The 22,319-nt window shown below is 56.6% G+C and overlaps 2 protein-coding genes across 2 annotated transcripts; both read right to left on the minus strand.

Annotated features, from left to right (window-relative positions):
* Positions 1-6,191: 6,191 nt before the first annotated feature.
* On the minus strand, positions 6,192-8,654 carry INS49_012399 (uncharacterized protein; the record flags this gene model as incomplete). Its single annotated transcript, XM_043173103.1, has 2 exons — positions 6,192-7,848; positions 7,912-8,654. The coding sequence occupies 2 exons, from the start codon at positions 8,652-8,654 to the stop codon at positions 6,192-6,194; spliced, it is 2,400 nt and encodes a 799-aa protein (XP_043022400.1).
* Positions 8,655-12,189: 3,535 nt separating this feature from the next.
* On the minus strand, positions 12,190-12,744 carry INS49_012400 (uncharacterized protein; the record flags this gene model as incomplete). The annotated part of the gene is made up of 1 exon (XM_043173104.1): positions 12,190-12,744. The coding sequence occupies one exon, from the start codon at positions 12,742-12,744 to the stop codon at positions 12,190-12,192; it is 555 nt and encodes a 184-aa protein (XP_043022401.1).
* Positions 12,745-22,319: the final 9,575 nt, after the last annotated feature.

The following is a 22,319-nucleotide window of genomic DNA, read 5'->3' on the forward strand; positions in this document are numbered from 1 at the left end:
GTGGATTCGCGTTGCTTTCTCTGCTGCTTGTGGTGTTTGAGCGGCAGTGTGTGGAGTATGGATTGCTGGCGGAGCGATCAACCACGGGACAGTACAGGATGTAATAATCAGATTTGTTGATACAACAATAGCGTCGTGAGGGTGCTTGTGAAGATGGACAAGAGGCGAGGGAACAATAGACTGTTCTGGGTGAGGAGAGATTTGAGTGGCGGAAGCAATGCAGCGTCGTATGTGGGAGGCTGTGAAGGCGATGTCTGCTGTTATTGCTGCGGCTGGGGGTCGAGCGGTTCCGGAAGCCGGGAGGGCGATGACGTCGGCCACTCGCACTTGCTCAGATACGGGACAAGCTTCTGTCTCGGTCTGCGGGCAGGAGCGAGCAGTTGGGAGCGAGCTAAGCACTGTCCTTCTTGATGAATGCGATGGTGTCTTGAGAGTCCGAGTCTCGAGCGTAGTGGAGTTCGTGTGTGTGTGTTTCGTTTCTCATGGCATGGACGGGTGCTCAATCGACCAGATTTCCCCATGCTGCATATATTGGCTGCTGACTTGTTGATTTTGTTTCTGTTTCCAGCCGCCGAGAGCCATTCAACTGCCATCGCCCCGGCACTTAGACTGTTGGCGGGGCGATCCAAGCCAATCGACAGCCCTACAAGCCTGCATACCCCTGCAGGAGCCTGCAGATCTCCGCATTCACACCACAGCTTCACACCTAGACCCAATCATCTAGTGAACATTGCCCAATGCCTGGACAATAACCATGGCATCCAGCACCCAAGTAATTAAGCAGTTGATACTTTCGTCCCTCGATGACTGGACCACACTGCCACTGCCACTGCCACCACCGAGGTCCCCTGATGAAACTGCCACCGGCCGGCTCTCTGTCTCTTGAGACGCGCGGCTGCGAGAAACCAACCAACCACAGCCCGGCAGCCTAGTCGCGTTCGACGAGATGCCGCCATCCATATCCCTGAGACGCGGGAGCCAGTAACGCGGGGGCCAGTAACGCCTCACAGCCTCCCGAGGCTATGCGACCGCTCCGGCCCCCGACGCGTGTGTACGCACGCAGCCACCGGAGGACAGTGCTGTCTATGGCTTAGCCACCCGCACGTTGTTTCAACTCAACCTCCTCCCCAACCTACCACGAACTCGCAGTGGGTGACAGCTGCCACGCTGCGTTCGTCTCGTGCCGCACCTGTGACCTGTGCTGCCGCACATACTCGAACCTTATCTCCTTCGCTGCATCAAGACGCTCGGCGCTGCCGTGGCGACCGTCGCTCTCGCTGTCTGCCCATCGGTTGTCGCAATAGTCGACCGACGACACTCCACGACGACTCGCGAACGACTCATGGGAGCCCGCCGCTCTCTCACACGTACATCCGCCATCGAGCCACCCGAGCTGACATGGACGATGCTTTCACGGCTAAGCATACACCCACTCACACCCACAATGACGCATTCCTTGGACTCGTATCAATGCCCTCGCCCAGCACAGCACTCGGCCAGCAGCCGGCCTGCCAACGACATCTTCGTCCACAACCTCTGACGCCAATCCCTGGGCCGCCTCGTTATAAATGCGTCATGAGCCCTCGGAAACCTTATAGTGGCCTGCTGTCGAAACCATCGTGTCGTGGTCCCGACATTCCATCCCCGACAGGAACGCCATCACCGTTTCCCCTCCGTTAGAGACAAGGTTTTGGCCGTCGAGCAAGTCGTCGGCCTCTCCCATGTAACTTACCATACTTGAGCACCATCCGAGCCTTATCAAAGTGCCTTGATTTACGGTGGTACGCAGTGCGGATACTCCACTGCGCCTCTGACACCTTTCGAAGTCTTCTGGAACCCTTCCCCCTTCATCGCCTGGCCCCACACACGAGACAACGCACATGATGATGGCCTCCGTCCCGAGCAAGACGCTCTTGTTGTCATCCAAATTGCCCTCGCCGTCCCGATCACCACTGCCGCCCCACTGACTGACGTGTGCCGAGTGCTCGTGACCTCGCCCACGCGCGGGGCTGTCTGCTGTCAAGCTCTGCGAGATTCAGATGAAGTTGTCGTCGGCAACTTGACAGCCCCAAATGGCCAGCAAACTTCACGGAACTTGCACCTGTCGGGTAAACAAAACCCAGCCAAGCTCCAGACAGCTGCGCAGACGAGATGACAGGCCGGCAAGGGATGGGTCCCTACCTGCGGTGCCCTTTTTGCAGCTCGAAACAAACAACCATTCTCAGACACGGCCTTCCCCTGCTCACACTCGTGGGCATTGGGGAAGCTGGCGAGACACCGCTGTGTGTGGTACTGACAGCTGAATTGCGAGTATCAGAATGCCAAGTCTCAGCCCTTGGCATTCGCCCCTCTGGGATGACTTTGAGTTTCAGCAATGGTTATTTCCCGTGGACTACTACAGTACATTGGGTAAAGTAGTACCCGCTCTCCAAAGCACTGGTCGCGAGGCGTGGGATCGCATCTCCCGAGATGGACCTGCAGCTTGGAGGAGGGATAGAGTTTGGACGAGAACGTGAAGCGCGGACGGTGGTACTGGCGGTGCTATGTATTCAGGCCAGAACGGTACCCGCTCCCCCAAATGCTGCTGGATCTGTGCCGACCCCTCCCCTGCGGTCGCGATACATGCCCAGCTACAGTGGGATGTACCCGAACATGACAGGCACCCTTGTCCCCCAAGCCTCTAGAAAACTCTAAGATCCAGTCTTTTGGGATTCCTTGGCTCAGGATCGTCTGACTTGGCGTGGCAGCCGTAGCGCGGGATTTGTCACGGGATTTGGGTGAAACCTTCTTTCTTCTCTTGTCGGGAACCCCAGTCTGAATATGCTTTTCCAAAAAGGACGCTCACGACGAGACCGCGCCGGCCTCCCTCACACTCTCAAACATCCTCGTCCTCACTCTTGTTCCCGTCAGGTGGTCAAAGCTTGCGACGATTTCACTTCCAAGAACTGGTCCGATCTGATCTGTGGCCTGCCACGCAGCAGAGTTCCCCATTTCCCAGGCCAAGCTTTTTGCCACCTGTAGATCACTCACGATGCACGCAAATGATGGTCTGCGGTGCCTGGGCACCTGCTGACAACGGCGACCCAACACCAGATGGCAGACCGCGCTGGGCCCACCACAGCAAAGTACTGAATCCTCAGGATCTACTGTGTCGGTCTTCGTGCTCACCTTGCCACGGATGACCACGGGTGGGCCAGATCTGGTCCTTCTTCGGTCTGGCCACGGCGAATACCGTCACGAAGCAACTAGGATTTCTCGTGAAGACCTCTGACCGTCAGCTTACTCCGGCGCACCAGCTGCTAGGCCAAACTCTACGATAGCGACATCGATTTAGCTCGGAGATTGGAACACCAGCAAGCTCGGCGCGATGGTCACTTGCCGCTCAAACTACTGCCCCGCCACGGCTCGCTGCGGGTGCTGAGGGATGCCGCCAAAATGGAGCGTCGATCATAATTGCGGAACACTTCCCGTGGCAATGGAAGCGAGAACCAGGCGGGAATAGGGAATGGCATGCTGACCAGGGCAAGGTAATGAATGTGCACTCTCTGCAGAGCGCTGGGCGGTCTCGTCGACTGGGCCGATCGAGAGGGGAGACCGTCGGCCCTGTTTGACCGCTGCGAAACCTACTGAACTTCTGCTGCAAGTGCTCGCCTTGTGATTTTACGATCCCCAGGGCATCTCGAGATAGCTTCGAGATAGCTTCGAGCTTGCGACTGAATTTTGACGTCAGACCGCTGATGCAGACTGGCACGACTTGCAGCCTATGCTTCGATAGCCTCATGTGTCGAGCGACAGGTTTCCCCGGATACAACTCTCTGGACAAATTGCGAGATTGAAGTCGCTATGCGCGGCAGCTCCTGCCTGGCGGCGACAGCATAATGCTGCTCGAATCTCTGCTAGTACAGGGTCTTCCCTTAATCTTTATCCATGAAGGTACAATGTCCCCATAATAAATGTAACCTTATAAACCAATTAAAAGGCTTAATTTTACATTTAGAAATTATATATTATTAACTTAACATACATTTAAATTCCTGCTTAAATTAAAAGATGTAATATAATTATTTTATTTATCTTTATCTTATTTTATTTTATAATTATTATTAATTAATTATTAATTAATTTTTAATTATATAAAGCTAATAATTAATTTATTTAATAATTTAAAAAAAAATTTAATTATTATTAAAAATTAAGTTAAAAATATTATTTATTTAAATAAATTATAATAATTAATTATAAATAATTTATTAAAAAAATATTATAATTATAATACCTTAAAATAAATATTAACTTATTAACATAAGCTAATATTTATATTATTAATAAGCATAGGTAGTTATTAATCTAAATTTACTTAAGGGGCCCCTCCCTAACACGCCGAAAGTCACAAATTAGCCTTCTTTAGGGCGGTTGACCCTGTAAATGCAATTATGACCCGCCTGGGGGTCACCGACGTGAACACCTGTGGCTACCTTGGTACTTGGATCGGAGGATCGCGACCCCATTCAGGAAGGGCACTCCTAGCCTTAACCTTAAATCATCACCAACAGAGGCTGTTACCACAGCCCTAACCCAAACGTGTCACGCGGACCGATCATCAAGCATACTATGGAGCACGGAGGACTTTTATGGCATTAGCTCACCGACTAATCCAGCGGCCAAGGAAAGCTAGCCAGACAACGAGAGGCGCCACGGGCCACGCGCAACGGGTGGAAGTAAGCACGACCACATGGTAGCTGAGCGAGGGAGAAAAGGGTACGTATCTCCATGCATGCAAGATCGACCAGACCGTCACAGCAGCCCCTTGCCCCCATCCAGCTGCCAAAAGTAGCTATCCCAAGCTACCTTCATCCCATCTCAGCCCGCAGTTGGAGAAATGAGAAAAAAGGGCGGTTGCTGAACCCGCAGATCTACCATGCACCGCGGCGCCGTCCCGAGAGGGAGGGGTGTTTTGCCACCCTCGTGGGAATTTCTGGCCACTCCCCATGCATGCCCAAACCGCATTTCCCCTCACACACACATCAAACCCTTCTTTGTCGGGGGCCCGCTGCCGGCTTGACATATGCACGTCGAAGGGGCTGCGGGCCCCGGGCTTGATGAGGCTGAAAAGGTGCCAACAACGACAACAAACCAATGCGCAACCACGCAACCTTCTCAGCCTCTCTCTCTCGCCCTCCCATGCGTCCAACCCCCCGATCCCACAAGCCCGGGGGGCGAATCACGGCCAATTGTTTAGATGGGGGCCCAATATACCTACTCGCGGGGCTAAAATCCTACACCATGCGGTAGGTTTGAGCGTGCACCAACCAGTGCGACAGCAGGGCTGGGGAGGGGTGCGCCGGCCTCCCCAATCGGGGCCGCGTTGCCGGAGGTCCTGACGCCGGTTGAGCGCCCGGCGAAGCTTCTTTTTTTTCCTTTGTCCCTCCCGCTTCCTCTGGCCCATGAGGAGATATGCCATCACGTATAATTGTTCGTATATCAATAATAGCCAAGCCGCCAATCGCAAGCCAAACCTCGTGATTGCCGCTCTTGGTTCACCGCGATTTGCCTTGAGAAAAGCATATACACCGCCCGCACAGACTGGGGAGGCGGTGGAGATGTACCGATGTTCATATATTAGAGTGCCTGATTACATGGCAGACTACAGGGTGACCTGAAAGAGATTATCCATGTCACTACAACTCCCCGGAAAGAATGTAACCAAATCCAACCAATCACAATTTCTAATTTATCCCTTTTATAATTAACCTTATATTATTACAGCGAATTCAGGATATAATGCTATAGAAAAGCTACCCTTTTTATACTTAATTTTGCCTTAAAAATCTGGTATTACTATTATGATACGCACAGACAAGACAGGAGAGTTAAGGGACCCCTCGCCAACGCTACTAAAGTCACGAATTAGGCTTCTTTTTCGGGTCGCCCTGTACATGGCTGATCATCATCCAAGGACTTTTGGTCTGTACTATGCTCGACATATGCGGGAGTCCCCAATGACAGCTTCCTCAAAGGGATGACAACCCACGGGCCTAGTGCTCGGTCGTGATGCTCGGCTTAGCCGCCGCGCCCCGGAGCATCTGCAGTCGCCGATCCCCAACCCCAAATGGCCAGGGAAATAAACTACCAGTACCAGAGCCCGTGAAGCCAAAACCCCGTTTATGGCTTGCTGACTGCGTCTTCGCTTATTACAGTTTATCTTCGTCCTGTCGGTACATGAACAACCTCGGGCCTCCGTTGCCACCATCAAGCGGCGCCTGAGCGTAGGACTTCTCAGAGGCAGCCCCACCACTTTCGGTGGAAGTCACAGTTGTGCCGCCGTCAGCTACGACCTCCTCATCACGGGTGATGGTCGAGTTGGTGGCCGCTACGTGCCGGCGATACAGCTCCTGGTCGGGGACAGCGTCAATGGACCCGCCCGGTGCAGTGAAGCCGCCGAAGCTGAAGACCTGGTCTGTCGAGCCGTACCCGGAGCTGTTACTGCGGTCCGCATATTGGAAGAAGTAAGCGGTGCCGTCCTTTGACGTGTCGACCAGCGAGCCGGTATACTTGGGGCTGGCTGACCCACTTTCCCCTTCAGAGAAAGCCTCCAGGCCGTCAGGGAACACGGCTGCGCCCTCAACGTAGACCTGCACCCCTTGGATGAGGCGCCCGTACAAGGTCAAGTTACCTTCAGGCGAGTAGCCATAGGTCGAGTTGCACCACAGAGGATACTTGTACTCAGTCTTGTAGTCAGCCCCCACAGCCGCCACCGAGGAGGAACTCGCCTGGTCGGTACCGGAGATCAAGAAATCGTTGATCTGCGCGAAGCCGTAGGCCGAGACAAAGCCCTTGTTACTGTACGATAGGTCCTGTGTCCAGCTGACGGTGCCCGAGGTGTTGTTGCGCGAGACAACAGTCGATGTAACCTTGAAGGCACGCGAGACCTCGGTATCGTACGTGAGTGTCTCATTGGCGCCCGTCGCATTCTGCGTGAGCACCGACGACACAGAGATGCTCGGCGGCATGGCTTCGACGACGGGCGCAGAGCCCGTCGTCACGCTGCCCTCGTCGTCGAGCCACACAAAGACCTTGCCCGTGACATACCAGCTGGCCGCCACTGTCTGTGTGACACTTACCTCCGACCCGCCGTCGTCGAGCAGGCCTGCCACGTAGATTGTGAAGGTGTGGCTGTTACCGTCACACAGCACCGGGAGCCAGGGCGTGATGTCGATCTCGTGCTCTTTCAGGTCGAAAGCGTCTGGGCCGACGACCGGCCGATGCAGCGAGGGGACGACACCGCCGGTGAACACTACGGGGAACGGCCACTGCACGCCCGCGAGTTGCCCGTCGATAAGCACCTGAACCTCACGCCACGGCGAGTAGCCAGTAAAGTCTCCGGCGGTTGCAGAAAACGCCGAGGTGTCCGACTGCAGCACGTTGGACCACCAGAACTCCTCGCTGGACTGGCCGTTGGCGCTGACAGAGAAGACGGCGCGGTTGGCATTTTGGGGGAAACTGACCGTGTTGGTCGCGTTGTCGGCAGGCAGTGTGAACTGGCTAACGCCGTCAGACGAAGACTTACGCGCACTGATGGGGATGATGAGGTCCGCAGGGGCCGCAGTGGCCACGTCAACCTCGTCGTTGAAGAATGTAGCCGTCAGGGTCGTATTGAAGGAGCCTGTATATACATCTGTGATGAGATTGCCCAAATCGAAGATGATTTTCTCCGGTGAGTTCCACAGGGAGAGGTACTCTGTCATGTCTTTCAGATAGGTCCAACGGATGCCGGGATGCGCCGTGGGCTCGGCGGTTGACGTCCGCCAGACCTCGGTGTCATTAAGGTACATGAGAGCAAGACGGTCACTGGTGTATAGGTCAGTGGCTGTCTGCATGTGTGCCAACACCGTGAGGTACCATCAGACTTACTATTGCCTACCCTCGCTCACCACGGTGAAGTTGATCACCACGCGATTGAACTCACAGTCTGGCGGTGTATAGGCCCCGATGAATGGGGCTCCGTAACTGACCGCGAAGACGTGTTCCATCAGCACGACGGAACAAGAACCACCGGGGGCGTCGTCATCGTCACCATCGGCGGCGTCATCCAAAGTCGGTCCAGACGGGGTCAATACGGGCTGGTGCACCTGGAAGACTTCTAGAACTGTCGCAGCGGCTGTCGCAGAAGTCGTAGTCACATTGGCAGTCTGCCGTCTGATCACACCGGGGACGCCGAGTGCGACGCTCTCGCTGGACGATTCGGCAGCCGCATGTTCCGTCTGGTCGTTGCCAACGTGACCAGTGGTCACATCCGGGTGGTGAGGAGAAGCTGCAGCTGCAGTAGCAGCGGAAGCAAGAGCAGCACTTGACAGCAGGTCGCGGTCGGACGGTGCCGCGCTCTCAGACCACGTTGGAGCAACCGCCACGGGCGCAGCAGGCCACTGCAGGTTCTGGCGGTGGTGGTGGCACAGGCCCAGAGCGGTCAGAGCCGCAACCACGACGAGACACACGACGAGTGGTGCATGTGTTGAGCGTCGTCGTCGCTGTCGACCAGTGTGGGGTTTGACCATTCCGTCTTCGGAATACAGCCCGAGTCGCTGGGCACCACGACCCTGAGCCTCAACCGCATGCTCCCCCCCATCAGGGCCCCAAGACTGCGCCTTCTGGCCCATGCCTGCACTTTGTCCCGGGCTTGTCACCTGCGGGCTGGTTGGCCGGCTACCGATCAAAGTCAGGACACGACTGCCGGTGTGCGTGGAGAGTTTGGACGAGGGCGGCCCCCCAGAAACAGCCCGAGACGATCGTCTGGTCGCCAAGTCCCAGGGAGAAAGTGCTTGTATCCTTGCAAACGCACCTCTGGTTGGGGTAGCACTCACTCACTCACTCACTCAATCACCCAGTCTCTGTGAGAGATGGGAAAAGCCCCTCTTGGCGCAAGGGGCAATGGGATTTGTGCCGATCTCTTGTGTCTGTGGCTCTCAGCCCCCTTCCTTGTGCGCGAGTGTGTCTGAGCGGGTTGCAAAATGAAAAAGTATTATGATTGCCAAAGTGTATCAGGATATATTTGGACCAGATGAGCAGGCAGACTCGCGGGCAGAGCGATCGACCTCGACAGGGACAGAGAGATGCCGAAGAGTAAAGTTGCTCAAGCTCGCATCGGATGGCAGAAAAGCAGCAGCGAGGCAGAATGCTGTCGGTATCCAAGGTTCGAGGCACTGCCCGCGCCTGGTCGACACGCGCTCTGTTGCTGTTAAGTACAATGTGCAGGGGAAGAGGGGGAGCCGTGGAGCTTGAGATGAACACCACCACCTCTCTCTCATCCCCTCACGGCAATAATGGCCCGTCGCGATAACGCCATGACGAGCAGACGCGCAAGCAATCTGCAATGACATGGGCTTGGGCCAGATACGCGAGGGGAAGGGGAGGTGGCAGAGGGACCCCAACAAATGAGGCCATACGAGCCTACGACGGATTGGGGAGGTGCGTGCAGGTTACACGGAAAGAGGGCAGGAGCCAACCGGTTAGACCGAACAAGCCAGGCACAGGCACAGACATAGGCACACAAGGCACTCACTCACCGCAGTCAGTCACTGCAGCAGGTGACACGGGAGAAGGGAACAGCCCAACCACTCCGACACACAACTTACGCAGGCTACTGTACCAGAACTGCAGGACTGCACGTTACGCGGCTGCAGCTCGGTACCTAATCAGAGCTGGTCCTGAGGAGGGAAAGGTACCTCTCCCAGTTATGGCAGGGTGCCATCCGAGTTTGGAGATTGCGACTCTGCAGTCTGTTCATTTACCAGCGTCACCCCCGGTACCTGTTTATCAATCCTGTGACCCCGCACGCAGCCAGAGCACCTCGCGCCGAGTTGGGGAATTGATTCGCAGGCTCCTCGCAGCAGATCTTGGGTGAGGTGAAGGGGGCAGGGGAAGCGTGGCCGTGGTATGTAGTAGCGCTGGATGGGATGGGACATGGGCAAAGCAGCAATTTACCAATGTTGCGTAGTAGGCGCAGCACTACGGACGTAGCCTTGTCACCTCGTCCCCCTGCGTCAATTGCCAATGCCAGAAATGCAACGGCCCGGTTCGACAAGTCGGTCATGCTGCGGGATCATGCGGCCCTGGGCCGTGGGCGATGGCGTGGCGTTCGCCCTGCGTGTGCCTGGCTGGGCGAAAGGTGCAGCTAACCCCAGTGTCTATCTATCTTACCTGGTTAGATAGATAGACTAGGTGGTTTTTGGCTTCCCAGCAGTTCAGCCCATAATTACGACAAGTCAATGCTGCCGCATAGTCCGCACAGCCCATAACAGAGCCGCCCCCCCCCCCCCCCATGGAGAAGGAGTGATGGCCAGGGGAGTGATGGCCAGGGCAGGGCTGGGCAGGGCAGGGCGGGGAGAAGGGTGGCGGGCGAAAGGGCAAGCAGCAGCAGGACCCTCCACCCCGGGAACAGGAGCATTTCTCCCGGGCGTTATTGGCGAGGGTGATTGGATATCAACCCGGGTTTTGACAAGCTTAGGTTTGGATTTCTTGGGATCTCGGTCGCGAGCGAAGGGGGTGTGAGGGAGGCAGGGAGCGAGGGAGAGGGAGTGGCGAATCCGGGTATCTTCCGTATCTCATCACGCGCATCGCCTCCTTGTGCCTGCCTGTATGTTGCTGTCCTGTCCAGTCCTGTCCTGCCAGTCATGTCAGTCAAGTCCCCGGTTCGAACTTCATCTGATGGGATGCGCTTTGTAGCCAGGTTTTCCGTGTGGGCGATCCCCTTTCGGCTCCGAAACATGGGTATGGGCGTGTGCTGGCATTAGACCCTTCCTCTCCCCGTCAAACTTCACTCATCCGGGCGTCATATCATGCCATGTCAACAACGTATCTGTCCCATTTCCGCCGTCTGTGCTGTCCCAGCGGGACCCCTCTCCCGAGTGCCCGCGGCAAGAGAGCTGCTCATTGCCTTCATCCGCATCGACAAGTGGAATTTCTGAAAGGGGAATCACCGCCTGTGGACATGAGTCGAGCACCCGCCAATAGCAGGGAAAATGTTGAAGCGCATTATGATGTAGGGTGGGGGGAGTTTGGAGAGTAAATGAGGCTGAGTTGCGAGTTGAGAGTGAAAGCTTTGTGCAATTCATTGCGCTACCAAATACTGTAAACGGGTATCAACAACCTGAAAAAGTTTGACGCCCTCCGTGTGTATGCGAAGAAGATGCCACCCCGACTGGCATGGGCCTGCGGCCTCAAGACCAAGCTGGGGGAAAACGCAAGTAGACAACAGTTGTTAAAACAGACCAGGACGTCCCCCCCCCCCCAAACCGATGCACACCCCTTCCGGCCCCCGGAGCCAACACAGTTGGCCGGTGACGGCGGCGGCGATGAAGACAAACCCCTTCCGAAATCCAACTCCATCCAAAATGCTGACCCGTATCGTATATGCCCCTTTGAATTTTCGCCTCATGAAATAGTAAAGAAACCGTCCACAACCCTTTGGGTAAAACTGTACAAATCTCCGTCTCTCTCTCTGTGTAACACACCATTACTTCAGCTGAAGTAATGCACTTTCATGCAGGGCGGAACTCCGACAGTGTGAGGACGCTGAGCGCTTGCCGCGAGCCCGGCTCGGCCAAGGGGACCACGACCAAGTGGGCGGCAAGCTTCGATCATGCCTGGGAATCGCGTCCCCGAGCCTGCTAGACCCTGTCCTGGGAGCTGCAGTGCCGCCAAGACATCTTATTTGCGCCTTGACGTGAAAAGCATCGACAGGCGTTGGGGTAGCGCCTGTTCGTGTGCTTGTGGCGCAATTGCGGAACAGGGCGGGGGGAGGACCTTCGCCCGACTCGTTTGAGAATGTCTGTCGAGCAACCCATAACCCCGTCCCAAGGTAGACGGGACGATTGGGTGGGCGCATTGGTAAAATTTCTCAACGATCCCGTATGGTCAACCCCCGTTCCGGTTGGGTACCGGCGCAGTATGTAGTGAGTGTCTGGTAGGAACAGCATCAAGGGACGTGCTCTGGCTGGTGAAATGTCACCCTTTTCCCCACTCAGGCGAAAGGGTGTGCGCGCGTAGGGAGCGTCCGACAGGCAGCGGCTCTCACCGGCCGAATTGGGCATTGCTGAGGGAGCCATGACCACTCCAACCACACCCAAGACGCCGTCCGGAGGACCATAACGATGAAAGTGTTTAGAACAAGAAGAACCCCCGGCAGGGAGTAGCTCATGCGTGCGTGTTGTCCCAGAACCTCCTCCTCGCTGCGACGGCCAGCTTGTTGCCGACGAAGCGGTGCTGGTAGAAGTTGAAGACGGCGAACTCGCCAGTGGACATGACGTAGCTCTCGGGCTGCGCGGTGACGCGGTCCCACAGCTGGGTGAGCGCCGACTCGAGGATGCCGCTGACGACCGGGTCCCGCGCGCCGTCCGGGCTGTCGCGCGCGATCTCCAGGGCCTCGGCTACCGTGTTGGGATCCAGGTTGCCGAAGTCGGACGGCGGCTGCACGGCGGGTGATGTCCGGGGCGAGGCTGAGCGCTGCTGTTGGTTTTGCTGGTGCTGGGGTGATGTGTGGTGGGCAGGGGATGTGCGTGGGCTGAGGGGTTCTGCGGGGCCGTCCATCTCCATGTGGTCCTCGTGCTGTGGTGTTGGAGGTTGTACGGCGCCGCCCATGGTGAAGGGCACAAAGGTTGAGTGGTCGGCTGTGATCGCAGGGCCCGCGAAAGACCGGTAGGGCAGATAGCACGGGTTGGAGTTGAAGTCTTGAGGGTGGAGAGACAACATCTTGAAGACGGGACCAGGCAGGGACTGAAATGTCTGGCGCACGATGGGTTATATGCTCCCAGGACCTAGGCGAGGAGGCGAGGGAGGGAAGAAGGATGAACACGGTCAGTGGCAGAGGAAGCTGCTCAATGCTGTGCGACGTGCCTTCTGCAGCTGCTTCGCAGAAAGATGATATGTCATATAACTGGTCCCGGTTCCAGTGAAAAGGTTCTGGACGTCCCGGTCGTTGTTGACAGGTTGATCAACGGGGGATATTGCCGTCTTTGCTTTTGCTGACTGGGACAAGGTCTTGGGTCAAGGGGAACCGAGGGTGGCGTTGTCTTGTCTGTTCTCTGTTCTGGTCTGTCTTGTCTGTCTTTTGTATGTCCTGTCTCTTGGGATGCGTTGTACGTGGTACTGAACCTGACAAGAGTTATCCTGGCTGAGGGAGCAGGGCGACACGGGTGTGCGAGGCGAGGCTGATGATGGATAGGGCTGGTTGGCTTGCCGGGTCCAGATGGGGAGACGGAGATGGGCGGGCGAGTGATACTTATACATGCAGTTTAGATCGGGCCTGACGCAATAGGGGCAGCAAAGTCGTAGTCGGAACTTTGGGACTGGAGTTTGTTCTGACTAGGTTCGACGAATCCTCGTCGTCAAGAGCGGAATGATCGCGACAAGTCCCAAAGTTTAAGACCCAATGCCTGGCGGCAATAAGAAAGTGATACGCCCCATGCAGTCCCGTCCCGACAGCTCAGACGCAGAGTGGGAGTGGCGTACCGTAACCTGAGATTACCCTGACTCTGGTACCGTCTGGGCTCCGACAGGGTCGAGGCCGTTAGCCGTGGGCAGGCTGGCAGGGGAGCGCAGGGGGGCAGGGGGAACCAAGGGTTCCCACAAGGGTCATGGGCCACTGGTGGTGGGTGGCTTTCACCTGCTGCTGATCCTTTGCTGGGTCCCGGCCCAGGTCCAGCTTTCGGGGGGGGGGGGGGGGCTCTTGGCAGAGAGATCAACCAAGCCCCCGCCGACAGTGACAAGCAGAATCGTTTCTGAAGCAAACCCAGGCGGAGCTGTTGTCCTCTTCGGGATCACGGCTGCCAGGAAATCTCTAGACCTCTTCTCAGTGCTCTCATGCGGGCCGTACTAAAATGATGGCTCCTCAATGCCCGCTCGACCTGGGCAGGCTGATCACTGGTGCCACTACTGCCACTACGGCCACTGCTACCGGGAGGGAGGGTCGATGCGCAAACATCTTTGACAGCGCGAGCGCGATCGAGCACGGTTGTGTCAAAGGGACGGCGCGACCAGCCTAGTACTGCTTTGCTTGTGGGTGATGTGCACAAGTGCGCTTGGTATGTACTAATCTAGTGACCGCCTCTGGAGCTCCGCGATGTACTATACTTTGTCTCTGTCTATGCCCTTTTTTTTTCCTCTCCTCCCTTTGGTTGGAGCACCGTCGTTTGGAGTAGTTTGGAGAAGCTTTGGGAGGAAACAGGACTTTAGTTCTATCTGGTCTATTGTTGGAAATCCCATATGAAAGCTCCCCTGTACCTGGACTTGGTGAGGTACAAAGGAAGGGGGGTCTCGGTGGCTCCCACCGCTGGTCTGGAGTAATGAAGGGAATAGAACGGAGGCATCAGGTAGCATTTGCCAGGTAGGTAGCTGGTGAGCCTGCCAGGGGTGCGGTCGGCTGTGGGGGGCCAGAAAAGTACTTTGGCCGTCAAAGTTTACACTGCTGGGTTATATGGAGCGAAACCGTACCCATGACCGGCTAGAAACTCAAAGCGATGGTGATTGGACTCGACAAGTTTGACAATAAGTCATGTATTGGTCATGTAGCTGCTTCAGCTGGCATACTTTTGGGAAATGTACCCTCGGCAGTTGGCCAGATGATCGACCATGCTTTCTGGGCCAGCGCGCCTGTTCTGGATATACACACACAAATGCAAACACATACACGCAACCTCGGAACCGCATGGTGGGACCACGCTGGCTTGGGTGCAAAGCGCGGCTAACCCAGAGCCCCGGCCGCTGGAAATAGGCAGCCATGTCAATGTAGGACAGCAGCAGGGGGCAGCAGCAGCGTTGGCGGCACCGTTGACAGCTGGCGGCAGCAGCAACACCAGAAGCGCTTGGCCGTGCTGGTGGTATTTGCCTCCTCCGCCCGGCTGAGTTTTGGGGTCGGGCGGACGAGGCGATATGTTTGGAGCTACGGAGCACATACTGAGTTCGTCGTTACCGCATAGCGGTGGCACTCGGTGCGCGGTACGGGCGAAAATGGCCGGGAGCTTGGCGGTCCAGATCCCAGTCCATTGTGAAGTTGGGACGGCCTCGTCTCGCATGATCCCCTGCTCCAGCCGCCCAGCTCCCAGCTCCAAGGGTTAGTGTGATATATCAGGCGACGCCGTGAAGCCCATGATTATTACTATTATCAGGTCCGGCAGCCTGGGCTGGGGCGGGCCTGGGGCTGGACACCCGACGGACGGAGTGCTAGCCAGCTAGCCAGCTAGCCATGTAACGTTCGAGTCTGTACATCGGGTCAGGCATAGCATTGTGTGTACATGCTGTACACACGCTGGACTGCGGTGCAGTGCATGTACTGTAGACCATGTGTGCTGGGGCCAGCCCCCGGTTCCTGGGCCGGCGCATGTTTCCGACCTTCTCCCACCCCGCCGGGAAATGCCATTTACTGACAGTCCTGACCGTGTGGCCCATACGTTGTAAAGCCGTGGACGGTCCTGCCTCGGCCGTTTTTGTTTTCAGGGCGCTGGACGGGGGGCTGGGCTGGGCTGTTGGCGCGGGCAGCGTGTGCAGCCTGGCGTCGGGCGGGCGGCCTTGGGAAAAGTCAAATGAGGTTTTGAGGGGCGCATGAGTCAAACGGTGACGAATTTTGAGAGAGTTTGCTTTGACCCAGGGCCACCGTCTCGCAGGCTTGCCAGAGCCGGAAAACCCACCCGGCATCTCGCGCGGCGACTCAGTAATTCGACGAGTCGACGGAGGATTCCCGAGGCAATGACCAGATCGTGACTGAAACCGGGTCGTGGCAGATTGGCATACAGCAGAGACGGGCTCGGCCGCCCTTCGCCTCGTCGTCATCGTCATGGCCGTCACGAGGGGTTGGTGTTTGGGTTTCCTCACCGACTTGACAGCCTCTGAGCTTAAACAAGTTGAGTGTGCGCCCGGCCTGGCCTGGCGTGTATGAGAGAGTATGCTCGGAGGCAGTCTCGGGTCGGAGTCGGATTAGGAGGATAAGCATCGTGTTATCCGAATTCCTGCCGACTGGAGTGTTACTTCGTTGCCGAAGTGTGCATCGTTGGTGCGAGCTCTCCGGCTGGGGGCCTGGGCAGCATGGCATCATGCCATGACCATGACTGGCTTCACCACGTGCACGTCTGACAGTCATCGCTGCCCGTCCCACGCATGCACCATGCTCTCTCTCCTCACCGTCCTCATAATTGTTATTCCCAGCGACGGCCCCCAAACACCATGGAGGGTGTGCGTCTGTCGTTGGTGTTTGGGATCTCTGTTGAGTCTGGGCCGTTCTTCGCCGGGTCTCCACCACAAAGTCCAGACTCACCAAGTCCGATCGCTAATCTTGATTGCAGATGGTGCTGCCCGGGTCCTCCCAGCTCGCCCCCGAAGCTCGCGCAGGTTGTGCACGCGGTGCAGTAGGGGCTGCAGGCCTGCAGTAGTGCAGGAGCAGTGCAGACCCTGACCCAGATCCATCCAGATCAGACCAGACCAGACCAGATCACCCGAGCAGAGAGAGAGAGAGACAGGCTTGACAGGCACGGGCACAGGTACGGGCACAGGTACGGGCACAGGTACGGACACAGGCACAGACTCACAGACTCTCGTCCCTCTTCCCCCCATGTCGCTCGCTCTCTCATGCACACAACAACCACACGATCCCCCGAGCTTCTCGCGGCAGGCAAGGAGGATCGTTTGAGTTTGGGCGCCAAGCCCTTCAATTTTCAGCCGGTGTTCAGCCGACGAACGACACATGCAGCCAGCATGCAGGTGATGCAACCGTGTTGTCTGCTGCCCACCACCCGTGGGATTTTCCTCTGATCGTCAGACCACGACCCAGTAATGATGTAATTATTTATAAGGAGGGGACAGAGTTCTGACTTGTGGAAGTATGAGGACTGACTGGCAGTCGTGGCGGCTCGGAATTCCACTTACGGTGCCTAATGACTGACTGGGTTACAACCGACGGCGGTGGCAGACGAGCAGAGTTGTCTCGACTGACCCGGGTGGAAGGTTTATTGGCAGCCCAAGCCTGTAAGCCTGGAGCCTGGAGCCTGGAGCCTGGAGCCTGTAGCCGGTCCTTTTGTCGCTCGCATTGCAATGCATTGCACCTGGCAGTCGCGTTTGCATTTGGGGACCCCTAGCCCAGCGCCGTGCCGGACTAACCATCTTGGTGGGCAACCTCCGACCCTTGGGATTCAGATTCACAAACATCAGACGGATCGATTCGCCACGGGAATTCCGACCGCGGCCTGTCCCTCGGGCCTCTCTGCAAGTCACAAACTGCCCGCATGCCTGTCCCGGCCTCCCTGACTGGCTGCTGGGTGACTGGATGACCGGCAGACTTTTTCTTGCCTCTCCTCACAACAGCCCATCCCGCCGGGGCGGCGAGTCCCTTGACAGCTCACCGTGTGCCGGCACGATACCGCCCTGCCCTGCGGGTGCTTTGCATTTGCTGGCCCACCCCTGGCCCAGATCTGTGATCTGTTGGTCCCCACTCCTTCCAGAAGCGGAATGACATTCTTGCCCAAAGTCTAATCCAGATGATCTGCGCTTGCAAAGCCCGTGTGCGTATCCGTACCGCCTCCGTAGGAGGCCCACCCCTTGCCGTAAACCAGTTTCGGACAGCCTTGCGGGTACCCAGTTCAGACTGTGCATGTGTGCCCCAGCTATCACAACTGTCGTCGACGGCACATCATAGCCGGTTGTGGGTTTGGGTGCGGGCGACGATCATGCCCGCAGCATTGATATGGACAGTCCCTCGGGCCCGTGGTCCTGGGCTCGGGTTGGAGACGAGGGCCGATGATGTGCATACGCTTGTGCTGTGTTGTGCACCACTCGAAGATTAGTCTTTCGTTTCGAGGGTGCGCATTAATGAGAGAGACGGGGTTGGCGTGTATACGTTGCACGAATCCCGGGTGCAGGTACACATGGGCATGGGAAGGCACTTTTGTGCAGACCAGCCCCGTCAGTCCGCCTGCCAGCCTGCCTGCCAGCCTGTTTGTCATGAGCCGAGATCAACAGCAAGATGAAACGGTGCATACTTTCGTTTGAGTGTCCATACTGTGGTCTACAACGGCCCGAGTCCTAGAGCTACTTTCTTATTACCGCCCGCGGAGTAATGCACTGCCTATTTGTCCACCGTCGTCTCAGCCAGTCAGTTGGCCAGCCCTGGGCTCTTCTGCCTGGGCTAGGAAATAAGGTTTCTGGATGCCCTGAGATGCCCTGCTTCACAGTGGACGCAGCCCACATCGTGGGCCCCTTCGTGACACACCTACAGTCTTCAGCTCGACGGAGGAGCGGTTGCGTACGCGTCCCGCATTACGAACACCTTAATAAACAAAAGTCCTAATCCTATTTTCTCCTGCCGAACTAAACTCACATCAGCTGGAACGCCGCCAACGCCTGGCTTTCGGACCCCCTGGCCAGACGGAGGACGAGGACGAGGGCGGACAGCGCCCTTTGCCCCTGGCTCCTGGGCGGTGCCACAAGGCTCCAATGTCTGATACTTTCCGCCGCCTTCGACTTGAGTTACCCAGAATGGTTGTCTGCTCGCAGGCTGACATCGTAATAACCCTCTAGGGGTTGGGAATTGCGTCGCCGGAGATGCCTTTACCAGCGGTCGATCAGTACTGCAGCCGACGGTAAGGTTTGGCCCAAATCAGGTTATGCCATCATGACAAGATCCACGAATGGCTTCTGCTCCGAGTCAGCACGCCTGACCGGCACCGGGTCCTCGTGCCGCACGCGGCCGTCATGATTTTTTTTTTTCTTTTTTTCCTTTTTGTTGTTTGTTTTGCTTTCTCTTTCTTTTGCCGCTAAACTTGTCTGCTCGTCGGTGGCATAGCATGACGATGTGTTATTATTACTTTTGAATTCCAAAAATGCAAAACTGAAGAAAAAAAAGAACGAACCACGAGGACGCCACAGTTGGACAAAGTTTTCGGATACGACAAGTTCCATGGCCGGGACCCTCTGTGGCATTGCAAACATGCCCCGCGCCGCGCCTCGGCCTGGTTCCTCCCAGCCTCTTGTCGTGACACATCGTGCACGACTTCTTTGTCACCGAATATAAATAAAGTGGCGAACAACAGCACATCAGGCCAAATGGCTCACCCAAAACCCACGGGGGCGGGGGGCCGAAGGGGGAACGAGACTCATGGCCCAGCAGGAAAGCTCCCCGTACTTGAAACGTGGTTGACGGAAACCCTAAAGTTTGGACGCAAGAGGAATGACGCTATCGCTGGGGCGCCTGTTCTTGCTGCCCTCGACGGGCATCATCGCTGGTTAATGGGGGGTTTGCCATCCCACGGTCGGGCGGGGCGACAAGAATTGGGGTTGAAACTCAAATCATCCATCTCTCGCCGATAGAGTTTTGAAGTTTGCCATGTTTCGGTGGCGGACAGTGACGAAATACACTAGATGATGGGAGGGGAGGCCCCTTGATGGAGGGTAGGGAACCTTGGGAGGCGGTCCAGCACGAGAGGGTTCACCGTAACACAGTACTCCCACAGGATGGTGCTGTCAGGTATCTGCCTATTCTGGTACACACTCAGCCAGCATGAGCCTGTAGGTGCAGACCATTTCCAGGAGTACCCGAGTAGATTGTCTGCATACCTGTCCAGGTGCGTAGGTATCTGCTGGGTCCGGCTAGCAACCTGCAAGCTGGACCCGCCAAGTACTGTACCACGGCTAGGGGGATGTCGAAAAATTGGGGAAGCGCCGTTCAATTCCGTGTTATACCCAATGCTCACATGTGGCACCGACTAGCAGCCCTGGCAGCATGTGCGTGTGTGGGCGGCATGGTCAGACATCGCAGTCGTGTTGATGGGCCCATGGATCACGAGAGGCCGATACGCCCACATGTGCCAGATGTACCACCTAGGTAATTGCAAACGAATGGAACGGGTGTGGGACAGTCCCTACGTCCAGTAGACAGTAGCCCTGCCCTGGGCACGTAACCCGCTCCATAGCTCCATACACGTGAACTGCTTGCTCTGCGTGGGCAACACAGCTGCGCCCGTGAAGACTTGCCCGGTGACCCGTGGCGCTCGCTGCACGACAAGATGACACAGGATCCGGGTCAAGAACGGTAATAGCAACAGCAGCCGCGTGTGCCCTCCTGAGGATCCTGAGGATCCTGAATCCTCAGCGGCCCACTTTCGTGTTGCTGATCATGATTGGATATATTGGATGTAGGTACAGACATACATTGCATACATTGCACACACACACATCCGGATATAGTCTTCATAGATTGTGCAGCCCCCAACCGGGTGGAGCAAGGTACAGTACATACGAGCAGTACGTGACCAGCTCACAATCCCCTCCAGGATAGGCCGACATATGCGGGAAAAGGGTGCAGTAGTGGGGTCTGACACCTGCCTAGCGCGAACCTTAATTTCTGCCGTGCGGCTGTCGGGCAGGGTGGACAGGTGGGAAGGCGCGAGATCCAAAGTGGGCTGCAGGAGGTACACGCAGAGGTACTGTGTGGTGTCTGCAGTAGCGGTACCGGAAGTAGGTACCCAGGCAGTACACGAAAGAGATACTGGGAGGCAGGGCCCAGGCAGAGGGCCAAGAACAAGAGGCCGTATGGTTGGGCTGCATCAATCAATCACTTCTCGTCGGTTCATCAGTTCCGTGGCTGCTCTCCACACACACAAAGCATACTCCGGACAACCACGCGAACACATGTCACTTTCTCTCACACACGGACGCGCAGCCAGCACCAACGGCAACCACTGCATGTCAGGACATCGGATGCAAGCTCCTGGCCCGTCCCCTTCACATTGGCTGGGGCAGGGGACGGATCCTTCACATTACGGATACGTGTGCCACAGTAAATCTTGCCTCTGCTGTGGGTCCCTCTTCGTCGCATCTTCAGCAATTCCAGACAGAAAAAGGACCACAGACGATCCCATTGCCCACTTCCCACGATTAAGCTTTCGGACCTCGTTTTCCATCTCCCCTTTCGGCTTCTCCTCCGTGGCCTTTGTGACGCGCTACCAGCCCGTCGCCCAAAGTTTGTTTCACACGCTCTCGCATCAAGGACGGCTCGGCGGCACTTGCCACTGGGTGAGTGAGGCATGCGAAAAAAATCCACCCAAGTTCTGTTGTACGTTCAACCGCCAGTCCGCCTGAGGTATGCTTAGTTCATGCGCTACGCAGTAGGCCACGACATACGCCACTATGGAGCCTCTTCTCGATACAGCTAATGAACCATACGCCACATCCCACATCCCTCGAGACTTCCGGCGCGGGGACGTCACGTCTGCCCGCCCGCCACCGTGGCAGCGTAGGCATTCCACCTTTCGCTGTGTGCAACCGCCCTCCCGATAGCCCGTCTCCCGCCAATGCGGCCGCCAATGCGGCACTGTGGTCCTTCTCATCGGATCCACCCTGCTAGGCATGCCCGCCCCAGCCCGCCGCCCAGCGTGGGGACCGTCCAGTGCCTACGCTCCGAAGCAAGGGGCCATCTTAAACTGGACCCTTGCCCCGGTTTTCGTGGCCCCACGGCAACATTCCCCAAGCTGCGGAATGTCTTAATCGGGACCTTCAATGGACGACGCAGAGTCAGTTCACCTCTAGTTGTTGACCACGACTGAGTCATCATTTGCCCAGCTCTTGTTCCCGTCGCATGGCCGTGTCGTCACGATGCCCTCTCCTTTGGAAACGTGCGCGTCGGCCTGCCTGCCCACCTGCCATAGGGCTGACTCAATCAGCAGACAAAACAATCAAGATGGGCCTACCTTGGACGGTGCGATCGTGACCGGTCACAGCATCTCGGCTCGGAACCCTCACGGCCGGCAACGGCAATATACAGATCACTTCCGCCATGACGACTGCCAAGCTTCCGACGCCCCAGTATACCCACCGTGTCATCATGAGGCAGGCCAGTTGGGTAATTCCGACGGCTTTCGACACCTCGCGGCGGAGATGTCCATTCAACGTAATAAAACCACCCTGATTCGCATTCGCCTATCTTGATTCGGAAGACCATGGTTAATACCACAGTAACGGCAAATGAACCCAGCAACAGCGCGGCGCTCGTTCCGCGAGCGTTGTCGTTCCGCGAGAACAATTTACCGTCGGCGGGCATTTTACGGCGATTCAGCCCCAGTTCGAAACGCTTCGACGCCAGCTAGTATCTATCATCCGCTTCAGAAGGCAAGTCAAACAAAATGCGGTCTTGGATGGCAAGTCATTCGAATCTTATGTCGACGACCTCGAATCCCAATCTTCCCTGCCCGCCCTCTCACCACAACGACTGCATTGCATCAGGGTCTCCCGCCTAGCCTTCTAGAATGGTTCTCTTACCGTTGTGTGGAATGCCCGACCAGCGCCCG

The sequence above is a fragment of the Diaporthe citri genome (genome assembly GCF_014595645.1).
Source record: "Diaporthe citri strain NFHF-8-4 chromosome Unknown scaffold_6, whole genome shotgun sequence".
In the NCBI taxonomy this organism is placed as follows: domain Eukaryota; kingdom Fungi; phylum Ascomycota; class Sordariomycetes; order Diaporthales; family Diaporthaceae; genus Diaporthe; species Diaporthe citri.